The 16,019-nt window shown below is 39.2% G+C and overlaps 1 protein-coding gene across 3 annotated transcripts in view; it reads right to left on the reverse strand.

Moving 5' to 3' along the window:
• Positions 1-16,019, reverse strand: part of LOC128701486 (inactive hydroxysteroid dehydrogenase-like protein 1) — a 160,933-nt gene that overhangs the window by 76,963 nt on the left and 67,951 nt on the right. For all 3 annotated transcript variants that reach the window (XM_070101752.1, XM_070101751.1, XM_070101753.1), the window contains exon 4: positions 13,254-13,474. In XM_070101752.1, the coding sequence (XP_069957853.1) occupies positions 13,254-13,474 (221 nt within the window). The remainder of the gene's footprint in view (positions 1-13,253; positions 13,475-16,019) is intronic.

Below are 16,019 nucleotides of genomic sequence, written 5' to 3' on the forward strand. Positions count from 1 at the left end.
CAGGACCTTAAACTCCAATATCAACCTTGACCTAAAACGCTTTCTTGATAGTTGTGACAGAACCCACAGGCATAACACCAGACACAAACATCTCTACGACATTCCCCAAGTCTGACTAAACCTTTACAAAAATTCAATGTATGTCAAAGGCCCTAAAATCTGGAACACCCTACCTGAGAACTCTAGAACTGCAGACACATTCATCACCTTCAAAACTACCATTAGAAAACATCTTATCTCCCTGATAAACCCCATCAACTAACTACACGAATACCACCTGGTGGTTCACACTTACACTCACTCACCCATTTGACCATAAACAGAAATATTAATCTCAATCTTAAAATAATGAATCCTATGATACTCCAATACTGAAACTATGTACTGTGCCAAAACAAAAGCATTCACATTGCTAAACTCACAAACTAGTATTTAGTCACTTAGCCATAATACCAACTTACCTCATAATTTGTAATATTTTAAAATAAAGAATTAAACTAAGTCTGCCCGAAATGCCTAGCCATGCTAGGCGTTCTAGTGGTACACTCTGTAATCATTATTTAACTACATGTAAACCACACAACAACCAAATTCTGTAAATTCAACATTGTAATCTTTATAGAGAATAAACTTTGAATTTGAATTTGAATTCGAATAATTGGCCTAAAATGGGAGTCAAAGTGGGCAAAATCTCTGATGTGTAAATATCGCTGACTGACACAACAAAATTCATGAGAGAGCAATTTTTCAATTTTCTATCAAATTTCGTACTTTTTGCTTTATTACCTTCAGAAAAAGATTCTCCACGATTTCAAAAGAAAAAAAAAATTTTTTTTTTTCTTAAACTTCTTGGGCCCTGTGGACAGGTTTCAGATCGGAAGTCTGGACCCTCAAAGGGTTAAATCTTTAATAACCCAACCAAAAGTGGCAGTGCAGATGATCACACACTCCTGTACCAGATAACACACCCCACCACTCTTCAAAAGCTTTAACTTACTTAATATACACTACTAGTACACTTTTCACCTGTCTAGACTTAAGTAGTCTATTAGGACAGTGGACCCTCGACCAACGATATTAATCCATTTCAGAGAGCTTGTCCTTAGCCGAATTTATCGTTAGCTGAATTAATTTTCCCCATGAGAAAAAATGGAAATCCAATTAATCCATTCCAGACACCCAAAAGTATGAAAAAAAAAAAACTTCACATGAAATATATATTTTCCTACACAGAAAACAATGATACATGCACAATAAATACTACATGAAGAATAAATGACACTTACTTTTATTGAAGATGTAGTGATGACTGATCAGATGGGAGGAAGGGAGATGGAGGTGTATTAATTTTTGGAAGGGAAATCCCCTTCCATAAGGACTTCAGGTACCAAGTCCTTTTCCAGAGTTACTTCACTTCTTTTTTAATGCAAATGGGAACAACTTGACAGTCACTGGACCTCTGTCACACCAAAAATCTGTCCATAGAGCTCTGTTTCTGGCATTCCTTTAAAATTTCCCTAAAATGGGACACAACATTGTCATTGTGAAAGTCATCAGCACAGCTTGCAATAGCTGTGTCAGGGTGATTTTCATCCATAAAGGTTTGCACCTTTGTCCACATTGCACAAATGTCCTTAATCGTTGAAGAAGGCAACTTCCTCCATCTCTCTCTCCCTTCCTCTGAAGCAATTTCCTCTTGCTGTTTCAGATGCTCTTGCAGCTCATCAGTGGTTAGTTCTTCATCGTCGTCCTCCACCAACTCTTCCACATCCTCCCCACTAACCTCCAACCCAATGAACTTCCCCAATGACACAACAACATATTCCCCAACTGGCATAGGCTCCTCAGGGTTAGCTCCAAACCCTTCAAAATCCCTCTCTTCTACACATTGTGGCCACAATTTCCTCCAAGCAGAGTTCAAGGTCCTGTTAGTCACTCCCTCCCAAGCCTTACCTATAAGGTTTATGCAACTGAGGACACTGTAGTGATCTTTCCAAAAGTCTCTTAGGGTCAAGTGAGTGTCTGAGGTCACTTCAAAGCACTTTTCAAACACTGCTTTGGTGTACAGTTTTTTGAAATCTGAAATGACCTGCTGGTCCATGGGCTGGAGAAGAGAAGTGGTATTAGGAGGCAAAAACTTCACTTTTATGAAGCTCAAGTCCCCCGCAATTCGCTCTGGCAAGTCTGAAGGATGAGCAGGAGCATTGTCTAATACCAGGAGGCACTTGAGGTCCAAGTTATTTTCCAGGAGGTAATTTTTCACATTGGGGCCAAACACATGATAGAACCAATCATAGAAAATGTACCTAATGACCCATGCCTTACTGTTTGCCCTCCACATCATACACAAATTAGCCTTGACGACATTCTTTTTCTTGAACACGCTGGGATTTTCAGAGTGATACATGAGTAGAGGCTTCACTTTGCAATCCCCACTAGCATTACTACAAAACATGAGAGTTACTCCGTCTTTCATAGGCTTGTGTCCTGGCAGTGCTTTTTCCTCCTGTATAATGTAGGTCCTGTTTGGCATTTTCTTCCAAAACAGGCCTGTTTTGTCACAATTAAACATTTGTTGGGGTTATAATTTTTCAGTGTCTATGTACTCCTTGAATTCCTGCACATATTTTTCAGCCGCTTTTTGGTCCGAACTGACAGCCTCACCATGCCTTATCACACTGTGCATGCCACTATGATACTTAAATCTCTCAAACCAACCTCTGCTGGCCTTAAATTCACTAACATCACCACTACTTGCAGGCATTTTTTTTAATTAAATCATCATGCAGCTGCCTTGCCTTGCCTTTTCACATGTTACTGACTGAGAAATACTATCTCTTGATATTTGTTTTTCGTTTATCCACAAAAACAACAGTCTCTCAACATCTTCGAGTATTTGTGATCTCTGTTTCGAAAACATACTTGCACCTTTTGCAACAACAGCTTCCTTGATTGCCTTTCTGTTGGCGAAGATAGTAGCAATGGTTGACTGGGGGTTTGTTATACAACCTGGCCAACTCGGAGGCACGCACTCCACTTTCATACTTTGTAATTATCTCTTTCTTCAATTTGATTGCAATTATCAACTTTTTACTACAGGGTTGGCACTAGAAGCTTTCTTTGGGCCCATGGTGGCTTATTTAGCAGTTACAAGCACTGAAAACACTGGAATAATACAAAATGTATCGAATGTATGTGTGGAATCATCTGCCCTGGCTTGAAAACAATTGCACACTAACTGAAGGCAAGGCAGCTTAGGCGCGCTCAGGCCAGACAGATGTGTGGACGCGTTCTGGATGAATGTTGTTAGTCAAGTTTTTCATCGTTGGTCAGGCCAAAAATTTTACGCTCAAACGCATCGTTAGGTGATTTTATTGTTAGGTGATTCCATCATTGGTCAAGGGTCCACTGTATTAGGCTAAATTTGCCCAAAATGCCTCGGCATGATAGTGGCTTTCTTTGCTCCAATCATATTTTTTTATTACTATTTTTTTTTTTATATTATCACACTGGCCAATTCCCACCAAGGCAGGATGGCCCGAAAAAGAAAAACTTTCACCATCATTCACTCCATCACTGTCTTGCCAGAAGGGTGCTTTACACTACAGTTTTTAAACTGCAACATTAACACCCCTCCTTCAGAGTGCAGGCACTGTACTTCCCATCTCCAGGACTCAAGTCCGGCCTGCCGGTTTCTCTGAACCCCTTCATAAATGTTACTTTGCTCACACTCCAACAGCACGTCAAGTATTAAAAACCATTTGTCTCCATTCACTCCTATCAAACACGCTCACGCATGCCTGCTGGAAGTCCAAGCCCCTCGCACACAAAACCTCCTTTACCCCCTCCCTCCAACCTCTCCTAGGCCGACCCCTACCCCGCCTTCCTCCCACTACAGACTGATACACTCTTGAAGTCACTCTGTTTCGCTCCATTCTCTCTACATGTCCGAACCACCTCAACAACCCTTCCTCAGCCCTCTGGACAACAGTTTTTGTAATCCCGCACCTCCTACTAACTTCCAAACTACGAATTCTCTGCATTATATTCACACCACACATTGCCCTCAGACATGACATCTCCAATCATATTAAAACATGTAAACAAACATTGTAACCTTTGCAAAGAAATAATTTTTTTTTTTTCATCAAGTCAGCCGTCTCCCACTGAGGCAGGGTGACCCAAAAAGAAAGAAAATCCCCAAAAAGAAAATACTTTCATCATCATTCAACACTTTCACCTCACTCACACACAATCACTGCTTTTGCAGAGGTGCCCAGAACACAACAGTTTAGAATTATATACATATAAAAATACACAATATATCCCTCCAAACTGCCAATATCCCAAACCCCTCCTTTAGAGTGCAGGCAATGTACTTCCCATTTCCAGGACTCAAGTCCGGTTATATAAAATAACAGGTTTCCCTGAATCCCTTCACTAAATATTACCCAGCTCACACTCCAACAGCTCATCAGGTCCCAAATACCATTTGTCTCCATTCACTCCTATCTAACACGCTCATGCACGCTTGCTGAAAGTCCAAACTCCTTGCCCACAACACCTCCTTTGCACCCTCCCTCCAACCTATTCGAGGACGACCCCTACCCCACCTTCCTTCACCTACAGATTTATATGCTCTCCATGTCATTCTACTTTGATCCATTCTCTCTAAATGACTAAACCACCTCAACAAACCCTCTTCAGCCCTCTGACTAATACTTTTATTAACTCCACACCTCCTAATTTCCACACTCCGAATTTTCTGCATAATATTTACACAACACATTGTCCTTAGACAGGACATCTCCACTGCCTCCTACCTCCTCCTCGCTGCAGCATTTACAACCCAAGCTTCACAACCATATAAGAGTGTTAGTACTACTATACTTTCATACATTCCCTTCTATGCCTCCATAGATAATATTTTTTGCCTCCACATATACCTCAATGCACCACTCACCTTTTTTCCTTCATCAATTCTATGATTAACCTCATCCTTCATAAATCCATCAGCTGACACGTCAACTCCCAAGTAGTATCTGAAAACATTCACTTCTTCCATACTCCTCCTTCCCAATTTGATAACCAATTTTTGTTTATCTCAATCATTTGATACTCTCATCACCTTACTCTTTTCTATGTTCACTTTCAACTTTCTACCTTTACACACACTCCCAAATTCGTCCACTAACCTTCGCAATTTTTCCTTAGAATCTCCCATAAGCACAGTATCATCAGCAAACTATCACTTCCAATTTTGTATTTAATTCCCCATAATTTAATCCCACCCCTCTCCCGAACACCCTAGCATTTACTCTTTTACAACCCCATCTATAAATACATATATTAAACAACCATGGTGACATTACACATCCCTGTCTAAGACCTACTTTTAATAGGAAGTAGTCTCTCTCTCTTCTACACACCCTAACCTGAGCCTCACTATCCTCATAAAAACTCTTTACAGCATTTAGTAACTTACCACCCATTCCATATACTTGCAACATCTGCCACACTGCTTCCCTATCCACTCTATCATATGCCTTTTCTAAATCCATGAATGCAATAAAAACTTCCCTACCTTTATCTAAATACTGCTCACATATATGCATCAATGTAAACACCTGATCTACACATCCCCTACCCACCCTAAAACCTCCTTCCTCATCCGCAATCCTACATTCTGTCTTACCTCTAATTCTTTCAATAATAACCCTACCGTACACTTTTCCTGGTATACTCAGTAAACTTATTCCTCTATAATTTTTACCATCTCTTTTGTCCCCTTCCCTTTATATAAAGAGACTATACACGTTCTCCACCAATCCCTAGGTACCTTCCCCTCTTTCATACATTTATTAAACAAAAATACCAACCACTCCAACATTATGTCCCTCCCTGCTTTTAACATTTTTTTTTTTATTTATTTATTTTTTTTTATTTACAGTTTGAGCACACATACAGAGGTACAAAAAAATACAGATAAGAGCAGCATGCCAAAGCCACTTATACTATGCATAGCATTACGGGCTCGCTTAAAATTAACTTAAGATTAACTAAGCAATGATGAAATCAGTGATAAAACATTAATGTAAACAGATTACTATAAAGCACAAGTGAGTATTACAAAGACAGGTCATATGGTTGCATGCATTGTTGTACATTCAGTCATATGGAGTATTCTGTTAGGTAGTGTATTTAAAAAATAATAAAGTTAGATTGGGTTTTAGGTTTAACATTTATGTGATATAATTGTGAGAAACATTTAAGATATACAATTTATAAGGTTCAGTTATTCAGTATTTATTTGGTTTTGGGTGAGTAAGTGATCTTTGAGAAGAGACTTGAATTTATAAACAGGTAGTGTTTCTTTTATATTTATAGGTAATGAATTCCAGATTTTAGGGCCTTTTATGTGCACTGAGTTTTTGCATAGTGTGAGATGGACACGAGGAACATCAAAGAGTGGTCTGTGCCTTGTGTTATGGTCATGTGTTCTGTTGAGGTTGGCAAGGAGATGTTTGAGGGGAGGGTTAATATCAGAGTTAAGTGTTCTATGTATGTAATAGGTGCAGTAATAAGTATGGATGTTTTGTATGGTGAGTAGGTTTAGTGTATTGAATATTGATGGAGTGTGCTGCCTGTAGTGAGAATTTGTTATCATTCTAACTGCAGCCTTTTGTTGGGTAATTAGTGGTCTGAGATGGTTAACTGTTGTTGAGCCCCATGCACAAATTCCATAGGTGAGATAGGGGTATATAAGAGAGTGATATAGGGCCAGGAGGGCTGACTGTGGAGCATAGTACCGTATCTTCGATAGTATGCCTACAGTCTTGGAAATTTTCTTAGAAATTTGTTGTATATGTGTATGAAATTTGAGTCTATTATCAAGGTGGATTCCTAAGAATTTTCCCTCTGTTAGCTTTGTGATAGGTGATCCATTTATCATTATGTTTAGAGGGACATCTGTAGCTCTGTTGCCAAACTGAATGAAGTAGGTTTTGTCAATGTTTAGTGTAAGTTTGTTAGTCCTCATCCAGGTAGATATTTTCTGTAATTCGGTATTTACAGTATTGGCTAGCGTGACTGGGCTCGGGTGGGAGAAGACGTATGTAGTGTCATCTGCAAATAGTGTGGGTTTGAGTAATTGCGAAGCATTTGGTAGGTCATTTATGTATAGGAGAAAGAGAAGAGGGCCAAGGACACTTCCCTGTGGGACACCAACTGTAATTGGTTGTGCAGAAGAGTTTGCCCCATTTGCGTACACATATTGGCTTCTGTTGCTGAGGTATGACTTGAGGTAGTTGAGGGAGTGCCCTCTTATACCATAGTGTGACAATTTTACGTGGAGCAAGTCATGGTCAACTGTATCAAAAGCTTTACGTAAGTCAATGAAGATCCCCAGTGGGACTTCTTTTTTCTCTATTGCAGTGTATATATGTTCTAGCATGTGTATAATAGCATCATTAGTATTTTTATTAGGCCTGAATCCAAATTGGCAGGGGTTGAGTATGTTTTGGGAGATAAGGTAGGAGTAGATTCATTTATGAATTAATTTTTCGAAGATTTTTGAGAGAGGGTGTAAGTTGGATATTGGCCTATAGTTATTCAACTCTGTTTGGTCTCCTCCTTTGTGAATCGGGGTGACGCTTGCTATTTTGAGTACTGTAGGGAAGGTGGAGGATTCAATGGATTTGTTAAAGAGTGTTGCAATGATTGGTGATAGCACTTGTGACACTTTTTTGTATATAAAGGGTGGTAAGGTATTTAAATCTCCTGCCTTGTTTTTTAGTGCGTTGATAATAAGGGAGACTTCGTATGGGTTAGTCGGAGCTAGGAACAGTGTGTTCGGGTAGTTGCCGGTGAGGTAGTCATTTGGTGGGGTATCTGAGCTTGGGATTTTATTGGCAAGGTTTTGTCCTATAGTGGAGAAGAAATCATTGAGTCTGTTTGCTGTTTCTGTTGGTGGGAGTTGGGGTTCATCTGATTTTGCTAATTTTATTTCGCTATTTTGTGATATCTTTTTTGTTCCCAGAATTTCTGATAGGGTTTTCCAGGTCTTTTTTATATCACCTCGTACGTTGGATAATCTGTTCTCATAATACAATTTTTTTGCCCTTCTTATCAGGCTGGTTAGGACTGACGAGTAACGTTTTGTTTGGTCTCTGGTTATGTGACCCATTCTGTACTGTTTTTCATATTGGTGTTTTGTATTTATGGATTTGAGGATGCTGGGTGTTGCCAGGGACTGTTCAGTCTCTTAGCTGTCATCTGTTTAGTTTTTTTAGGGCAGTGCTTGTTATAGAGGTATTGGGTCTTTTTTATAAAATTATTAATACATTCGTCAATATCTGTATAGATTTCTAGCTCAGTGTGCCAGTCAATGTTTGCTACTGCTGTTGTGAAGTTATTAATGGCCGCCTCATTGTGAAGTCTGAAGGTGACTTTAGTAGTGTCTTGGGGTAGTTTACCAAGAGTTGTTATGAGGAAAGTAGGGTAGTGGTCTGTGGTATTATCTGTAATTATGCCTGATTTTAAAGGGGATATGGTGTTGGTCCAGATGTGGTCAAGTAGGGAAACACTAGTCTCTGTAACTCTTGTAGGTTTTGTTACTGTTGGTAGCAACATACAGTTACTCATTGTGTTTGTGAATTCAGTAACGTGTGGGTCCTGGTCTTGCAGGAGATTTATATTGAAGTCACCTGAGAGTAATAAGTGATCTTTGTTCATGCGTGCATCAATTATCATACTTCCTAGGTTTTGACTAAATTGGCTAATGTTTGACTGTGGAACTCTGTAGATGTTTATCAATGTGAGAGGTTTTTGTAGGTATTTGGATTTGAATTTGGCTATTATATATTCCCCATGTTCATCCCTTGTGCAAGTATTAGTGATACATTCTAGTTGGTCTGAGTAGTATATGGCTGTGCCACTCCCTTGTTGGTCTGGCCTACAGTTGTGTATGGCTGTGTAACCAGGAATGGCATAGACATCTGTACTATCAGGCTTTAGCCAGGTTTCAGTTAGTGTAATGATGGACATATTGGCATGTAAGGAATTGAGTGATGCTATGAGGTCATCGTAATGCTTGCTTGAAGATCTGATATTGTAGTTAAAGATAGTTATGTTGTTGTTGGAACTGAGAAGTGCCTTTGATTGTTCTGCAGTGTAGTAATTACAGTAACTGTTTGATTCATTTAAGTCATGAAATAAGAGGTTGGTATCAGGATCAATGCTTGTAATCATAAGATTTGTAGTGAATCTATAGTTAGAATTAAGTATAAAACAAAGTAAATAGTCTTAAGCTAAAAAATAGCATGTCATGATCCTGTCAGTTCCAGCTGCTTTACCCCCTTTCATTCTACGTAATGCCTCACACACCTCCCCCACACTCGCATCCTGCTCTTCTTCACTCCTTAAAGATGGTATGCCTCCCTGGCCAGTGCATGAAATTACCGCCTCCCTCTCTTCGTCGACATTGAAAAGCTTCTCGAAATATTCTCGCCATCTACCCAAAACCTCCATATCCCCATCTACTAACTCCCCTACTCTGTTTTTAACTGACAAATCCATTTGTTCCCTAGGCTTTCTTGTTTAACTCACTCCAAAATTTTTCTTATTTTCATTAAAATTTCTTGACAGTACATCTCCCACTCTATCATCTGCTCTCCTTTTGCATTCTCTCACCATTCTCTTCACCTTTCTTTTACTCTCCATATACTCTACTCTTCTTATAACACTTCTGCTTTTTAAATACCTCTCATAAGCTACCTTTTTCTCTTTTATCACACCCTTTACTTCATCAATCCACCAATCACTCCTCTTTCCTCCTGCACCCACCCTCCTATAACCACAAACTTCTGCCCCACATTCTAACACTGCATTTTTAAAACTATTCCAACCCTCTTCAACTCCCCCACTACTCGTACCTGCACCAGCCCAACTTTCTGCCAATAGTTGCTTATATTTCACCCGAACTTCCTCCTCCCTTAGTTTATACACTTTCACCTCCTTCTTACTTCTTGTTGCCATTTTCCTCTTATCCCATGTACCTCTTACTCTAAATGGAGCTACAACTAGATAATGATCCGATATATCAGTTGCCCCTCTATAAACATGTACATCCTGGAGCCTACCCATCAATCTTTTATCCACCAATACATAATCTAATAAACTACTTCCATTACGTGCTACTGATCATACCTTGTATATTTATTTATCCTATTTTTCATAAAATATGTATTACTTATTACCAAACCTCTTTCTACACATAGCTCAATTAAAGGCTCCCCATTTTCAGTTACCCCTGGCACCCCAAATTTGCCTACTACTCTCTCCACAACATTTTCACCCACTTTAGCATTAACCCTTTGAGGGTCGACAGGCCCTCTCCGAAACTCGTTCTCAGGGTCGGCCAAATTTAAAAAAAAAAAAAATTATTTTCTCTTATGAAAAGATAGAGAATCTTTTCCCGATCATAAAGACACCAAAAGTTTGAAATTTGATAGAAAACTTACGGAATTATGCTCTCGCAAAGTTAGCGGTCTCGGCGATGTTTACGCATCGGCAATTTTGCCCACTTTGAGCCCCATTTTCGGCCAAATTCACTGTACTAGTCGACAAAAAACGTGAATATTTCGCTAGAACTCCATATTTTCTATCGAATGGGTGCAAGAAACCACCCATTTATGAAATTCAACTATCCAGTACAGTGGTCAGAATTTAGCAATTTTGCCAATTTCACACAAATTTCAAAAGATGCCAATTTCCGAATAGGGTCCAGAATAAACAAGAAAGACATTCCTGGCACTAAAATGACATTTCCTCTAGTCATTAGTCACGTCTCAAGGCCCCTCTTATATTCTTTTGCTTTCCACTTTGAATTTTTATTCTCACAAAAAATATAAGATTTACTGTTATGCAGACTACTGCATTAGTGTAAAAAATGGTATAAATATTATTGGTGCACTTATGAAAGAATATTAGACTCACCAGTTGACGTGTATTGCATGCTTGGCACGATTTGTTTACTTTTGAAGTTTGGTAAAAATCGAACATTTCTGCTACTTTGAGCTCAATTTCAAGGCACCTTTCATTGTAAAACCAGTCAAAATCATCTCAATTTCTGTAATATGTCTTCCATTCTATAAAATGAGACCAAGAAAACTAGAATACAACAATAAATACCATACGAAAATACACTGCAAAGTCGCTGATTTATTCCAAAAAAATGGTCAAAGTTTTTTTTTTCTCATTATGCACTGTGTGCTGCAGGATTTTTTTTAGACTGTGCACACTGACCAAATAGACCCATTCTTTCATATGAAGGCCTACCAGCTTTCTCCCACTAGATTTGAGGCCGCTAGAATTTATGCGTACTAGTACGTCAAAAACCCCTACGCGTAAGACGTACTAGTACGACCAAAACCCTCAAAGGGTTAAAATCCCCAACCACAAGTACTCTCACACTTGGTTCAAAACTCCCCACGCATTCACTCAACATTTCCCAAAATCTCTCTCTCTCTCTCTCTCTCTCCTCTATACTTCTCTCTTCCCCAGGTGCATATATGCTTACTATAACCCACTTCTCACATCCAATCTTTATTTTACTCCACATAATCCTTGAATTAATACATTTATAGTCCCTCTTTTCCTGCCATAGCTTATCCTTCAACATTATTGCTACTCCTTCTTTAGCTCTAACTCTATTAGAAACCCCTGACCTAATCCCATTTATTCCTCTCCAATGAAACTCACCCACCCCCTTCAGCTTTGTTTCACTTAAAGCCAGGGCATCCAGCTTCTTCTCATTCATAACATCCACAATCATCTCTTTCTTATCATTCGCACAACATCCACGCACATTCAGACTTCCCACTTTGACAATTTTCTTCTTCTTATTCTTTTTAGTAATTATTACAGGAAAAGGGGTTACTAGCCCATTGTTCCCGGCATTTTAGTTGACTTTTACAACACGCATGGCTTATGGAGGAAAGATTCTTATTCCACTTCCCCATGGATATAAAAAGGAAAAGTAATTAGAACAAGAACTAAGATAAAATCAAAGAAAACTCAGATGAGTGTGTATAAATAAACATGTACATGTATGTTTAGTGTGACCTAAGTGTAAGTAGAAGTAACAAGATGTACCTGTAATCTTGCATATTTATGAGACAGACAAAAGACACAAGCAATTCTTTCTTTCTTTCAACACACTGGTCGTATCCCACCGAGGCGGGGTGGCCCAAAAGGAAAAACGAAAGCTTCTACTTTTACATTTAGTAATATATACAAGAGAAGGGGTTACTAGCCCCTTGCTCCCGGCATTTTAGTCGCCTCTTACAACATGCATGGCTTACGGAGGAAGAATTCTGTTCCACTTCCCCATGGAGAGAACAGGAAATAAACAAGAACAAGAACTATTAATAAAATAGAGGAAAACCCAGAGGGGTATGTACATATATATATGCTTGTACATGTATGTGTAGTGTGACCTAAGTGTAAGAAGAAGTAGCAAGATGTACCTGAAATCTTGCATGTTTACGAGACAGAAAAATGGACACCAGCAATCCTACCATCATGTAAAACAATTACAGGCTTTCGTTGTACACTCACTTGGCAGAATGGTAGTACCTCCCTGGGCTGTTGCTGTCTACCAACCTACTACCTATTTATTTAAGGAACTTCCCTTGAGGGGGAAGTTAGCATCTTGAAATTTCATTCATATCCAGAAGCAAAAACTCAACCAAATGACAGTTCGTATCCTGAAAAATTCGCATGGTGGGGCATTTGTAAGTCGAGGTTCTACTGTACTGTGGAACCTCGGTACTCAAACAGCTCCCCACTTAAACAAAGATCAGCACTTGACCAAACAAACATAACCTGCCAGAACTTCGCTGTAAACTATGTACATGTATTTCGTGTTTCTTTGCATTTTGTGGGGTTTTTTTACATTATCTGTAGTATAAATAAGTCACCATGGGGCCTACAAAGATAAGTGATAACAGCTAACCAAAAAGAAAATTGGTTGGGAAAAATTTGTTCAATACTCAAACAGATCAACACTCCAACAGCCTTCTGGAATGAATTAAGTTTGAGTACCAAGGTTCCACTGTATTAGCAAGGTTTCCTGTCTTGTTTTTCAGTGAATTTATTATCAGAGTAACCTGGAAAAAAAATTAGTTGGAGAATAACAGGAAAACCATTGAAACTGGTCAGGGTATATCACAGGTACCAGAGCATTTATTTACCTTCGATGCACAGTAAAGTTGCAAAAGAGGGAGAGAAAAAATCTCTGCCGCTGAGCTAATGTTGACAATGGCCCCTTTCCTGCGTGCAATCATCCCAGGCAATACTAACTTTGTCATAGCTGGTACAGATGCGACATTGACATTCACAAGTGCCCAGATATCATCTTCAGGTGCATCAATGAAGAGACACAGAGCAGAGCCAGCCACTCCAACATTATTCACTAAAATGAGGAAAAAAAAAATGCCATTAAAATCTGCTTGACTAACAAGAACTACTGACAGTAGTTTTTTAGACAGTTGCCTTCTCCCACCAAGATACAGTAACACAAGAGAAAAAATGTAAACACTTTCATCACTCATTCAATCACTGTCTTGCTGTGCTGATATCACAATTCAGATGACCTGCAAACTGAAATATTCCCCACTCTTCTTTCAGAGTGCAGGCACTGTACTTCCCAGTTCCAGGACTCAAGTCCAGTTAACTGGTTTCTCTGTACCATGTTAACATTCTCACACTCCAATGGCATATTAATTCATAAAAACACTTACCTCCACTCACTGCTGTCTAACAGGCACACACAAGCCAGCTGAATGTTCAAGCACTCAAAATCTCTTTTACCCCTCCAACTTTTCCTGGGATGACCCCTACCCTTCCTTCCCTCCACCCTAAATATATATACATCCCCCCCCACCCAGTCATCCTATTTTGTCCTGTTCATTTTAATGTACAAACCACCTAAACAAACCCTCCTCAACCCTCTAAATAATACTTTTGGTAGTCCCTCTCCCCCCATTTCTAATCTCCAGGTTCATATTCACACATTTCACTGTCCTCAAACATATCTCCACTGCCTGGAACCACCTCCTCCTTCTCCTCAGAGTCAAGTTCAAAACCTATTCTTCACACCCATATGAGAGTTGGTATCATTATACTCTGGTACATTTTTTTTTCTTTTTTTTGACTCCAGGGGAAAAAGCTCTTTTTCTCTAAAGATGTAGGGAATTAGGCAGTGTTTGTGGGATTATCGCTGAGTTGGGTTAGTAGTTCCACATTTCAGCCATGAGTCGCAGTCTGAAGCCTGCCGCTACACTTCAGGGTAACTCGATCAATGGGGTACTGACTTTATTCCTCACAGTAGACAGTGTATGGCAGCTGGTGGTGGTAATCTCAGGTTGTGGGTGGCCAATCCCCACACAAGTATACAGAATACAGATGAATATTCAAGGTCCCAAATACTTACGTGGTGGTAGAAGGCCAGGAATCACCTAAGAAATACCTGTTTAGTCACACAACTGCTTGGTTCACCTTGCAGTGATAGTGGTGAACAACTGTATTCATTGTGCAAGGTTTGTGTGGGGGAAGTTGCCTGTCTCACTACTCAATTGTGACTAAGGGTTCAGTTCAGCCTACGCCAAACGATGCTCAAAACTGGCGAGCTGAAGGTGCCTATGGCCTACTGTTTATGGGAAATGTAACTACTGCCTTAAGCTGAGCAACTATCTCTAACTTAACTTAAATATGTGTAGTAGCAATGTAGTAATTGTAATGTAAATAATTAGCCTAGGAGTTAGGAGGCTAATCTTAGAATTTACCCTTAAACTGTCCAAATGTAGATCTATGTTTGCACATGTAGCGCTCCGACCTCGATTTTCTCCATGAGAAACCACGTAAAAAAAGTGTAGATCTACATTTGGAGCGCTACGTGAGCAAATATAGATCTATGTTTGGACAGTTTAAGGGTTAAGGATAGTAGGGCCCCACTTATACAGCTGGTTAGGTTCCAGGCTACCACTGGAAAGGAGACATCGCCAGAAAGTGGAACGTCATGTTTTTTCACTTATAAATGCATATAAATGCTAGATAACAAGTTTACACTAACATACATTAGTTAGCAGTAGAACTAGGCATTAAAAACAATAAAAAGTAAAATACACAAACAGTACACTAATTATTTACCTCAAAATATTTGTAGACTTAATGTAGGGCAAAAGGTGAGTAGCATTGATTGTAAGTAGTCAGGTGTGGTAGATATGGTAGCCCTCCTGGCCACCCCACCCACACATAATATACTATGATGTTTAACCCTTTGAGGGTCGACAGGCCCTCTCCGAAACTCGTTCTCAGGGTCGGCCAAATTTAAAAAAAAAAAAAAATTATTTTCTCTAATGAAAAGATAGAGAATCTTTTCCTGATCATAAAGACACCAAAAGTTTGAAATTTGATAGAAAACTTACAGAATTATGCTCTCGCAAAGTTAGAGGTCTCGACGATGTTTACGCATCGGCGATTTTGCCCACTTTGAGCCCCATTTTCGGCCAATTTCACTGTACTAGTCGACAAAAAACATGAATATTTCGCTAGAACTCCATTTTTTCTATCGAATGGGTGCAAGAAACCACCCATTTATGAAATTCAACTATCCAGTACAGTGGTCAGAATTTAGCAATTTTGCCAATTTCACACAAATTTCAAAAGATGCCAATTTCCGAATAGGGTCCAGAATAAACAAGAAAGACATTCCTGGCACTAAAATGACATTTCCTCTAGTCATTAGTCACGTCTCAAGGCCCCTCTTATATTCTTTTGCTTTCCACTTTGAATTTTTATTCTCACAAAAAATATAAGATTTACTGTTATGCAGACTACTGCATTAGTGTAAAAAATGGTATAAATATTATTGGTGCACTTGTGAAAGAATATTAGACTCACCAGTTGACGTGTATTGCACGCTTGGCACGATTTGTTTACTTTTGAACTTCGGTAAA

This window comes from Cherax quadricarinatus, chromosome 78 (genome assembly GCF_038502225.1).
Source record: "Cherax quadricarinatus isolate ZL_2023a chromosome 78, ASM3850222v1, whole genome shotgun sequence".
Taxonomy (NCBI): Eukaryota; Metazoa; Arthropoda; class Malacostraca; order Decapoda; family Parastacidae; genus Cherax; species Cherax quadricarinatus.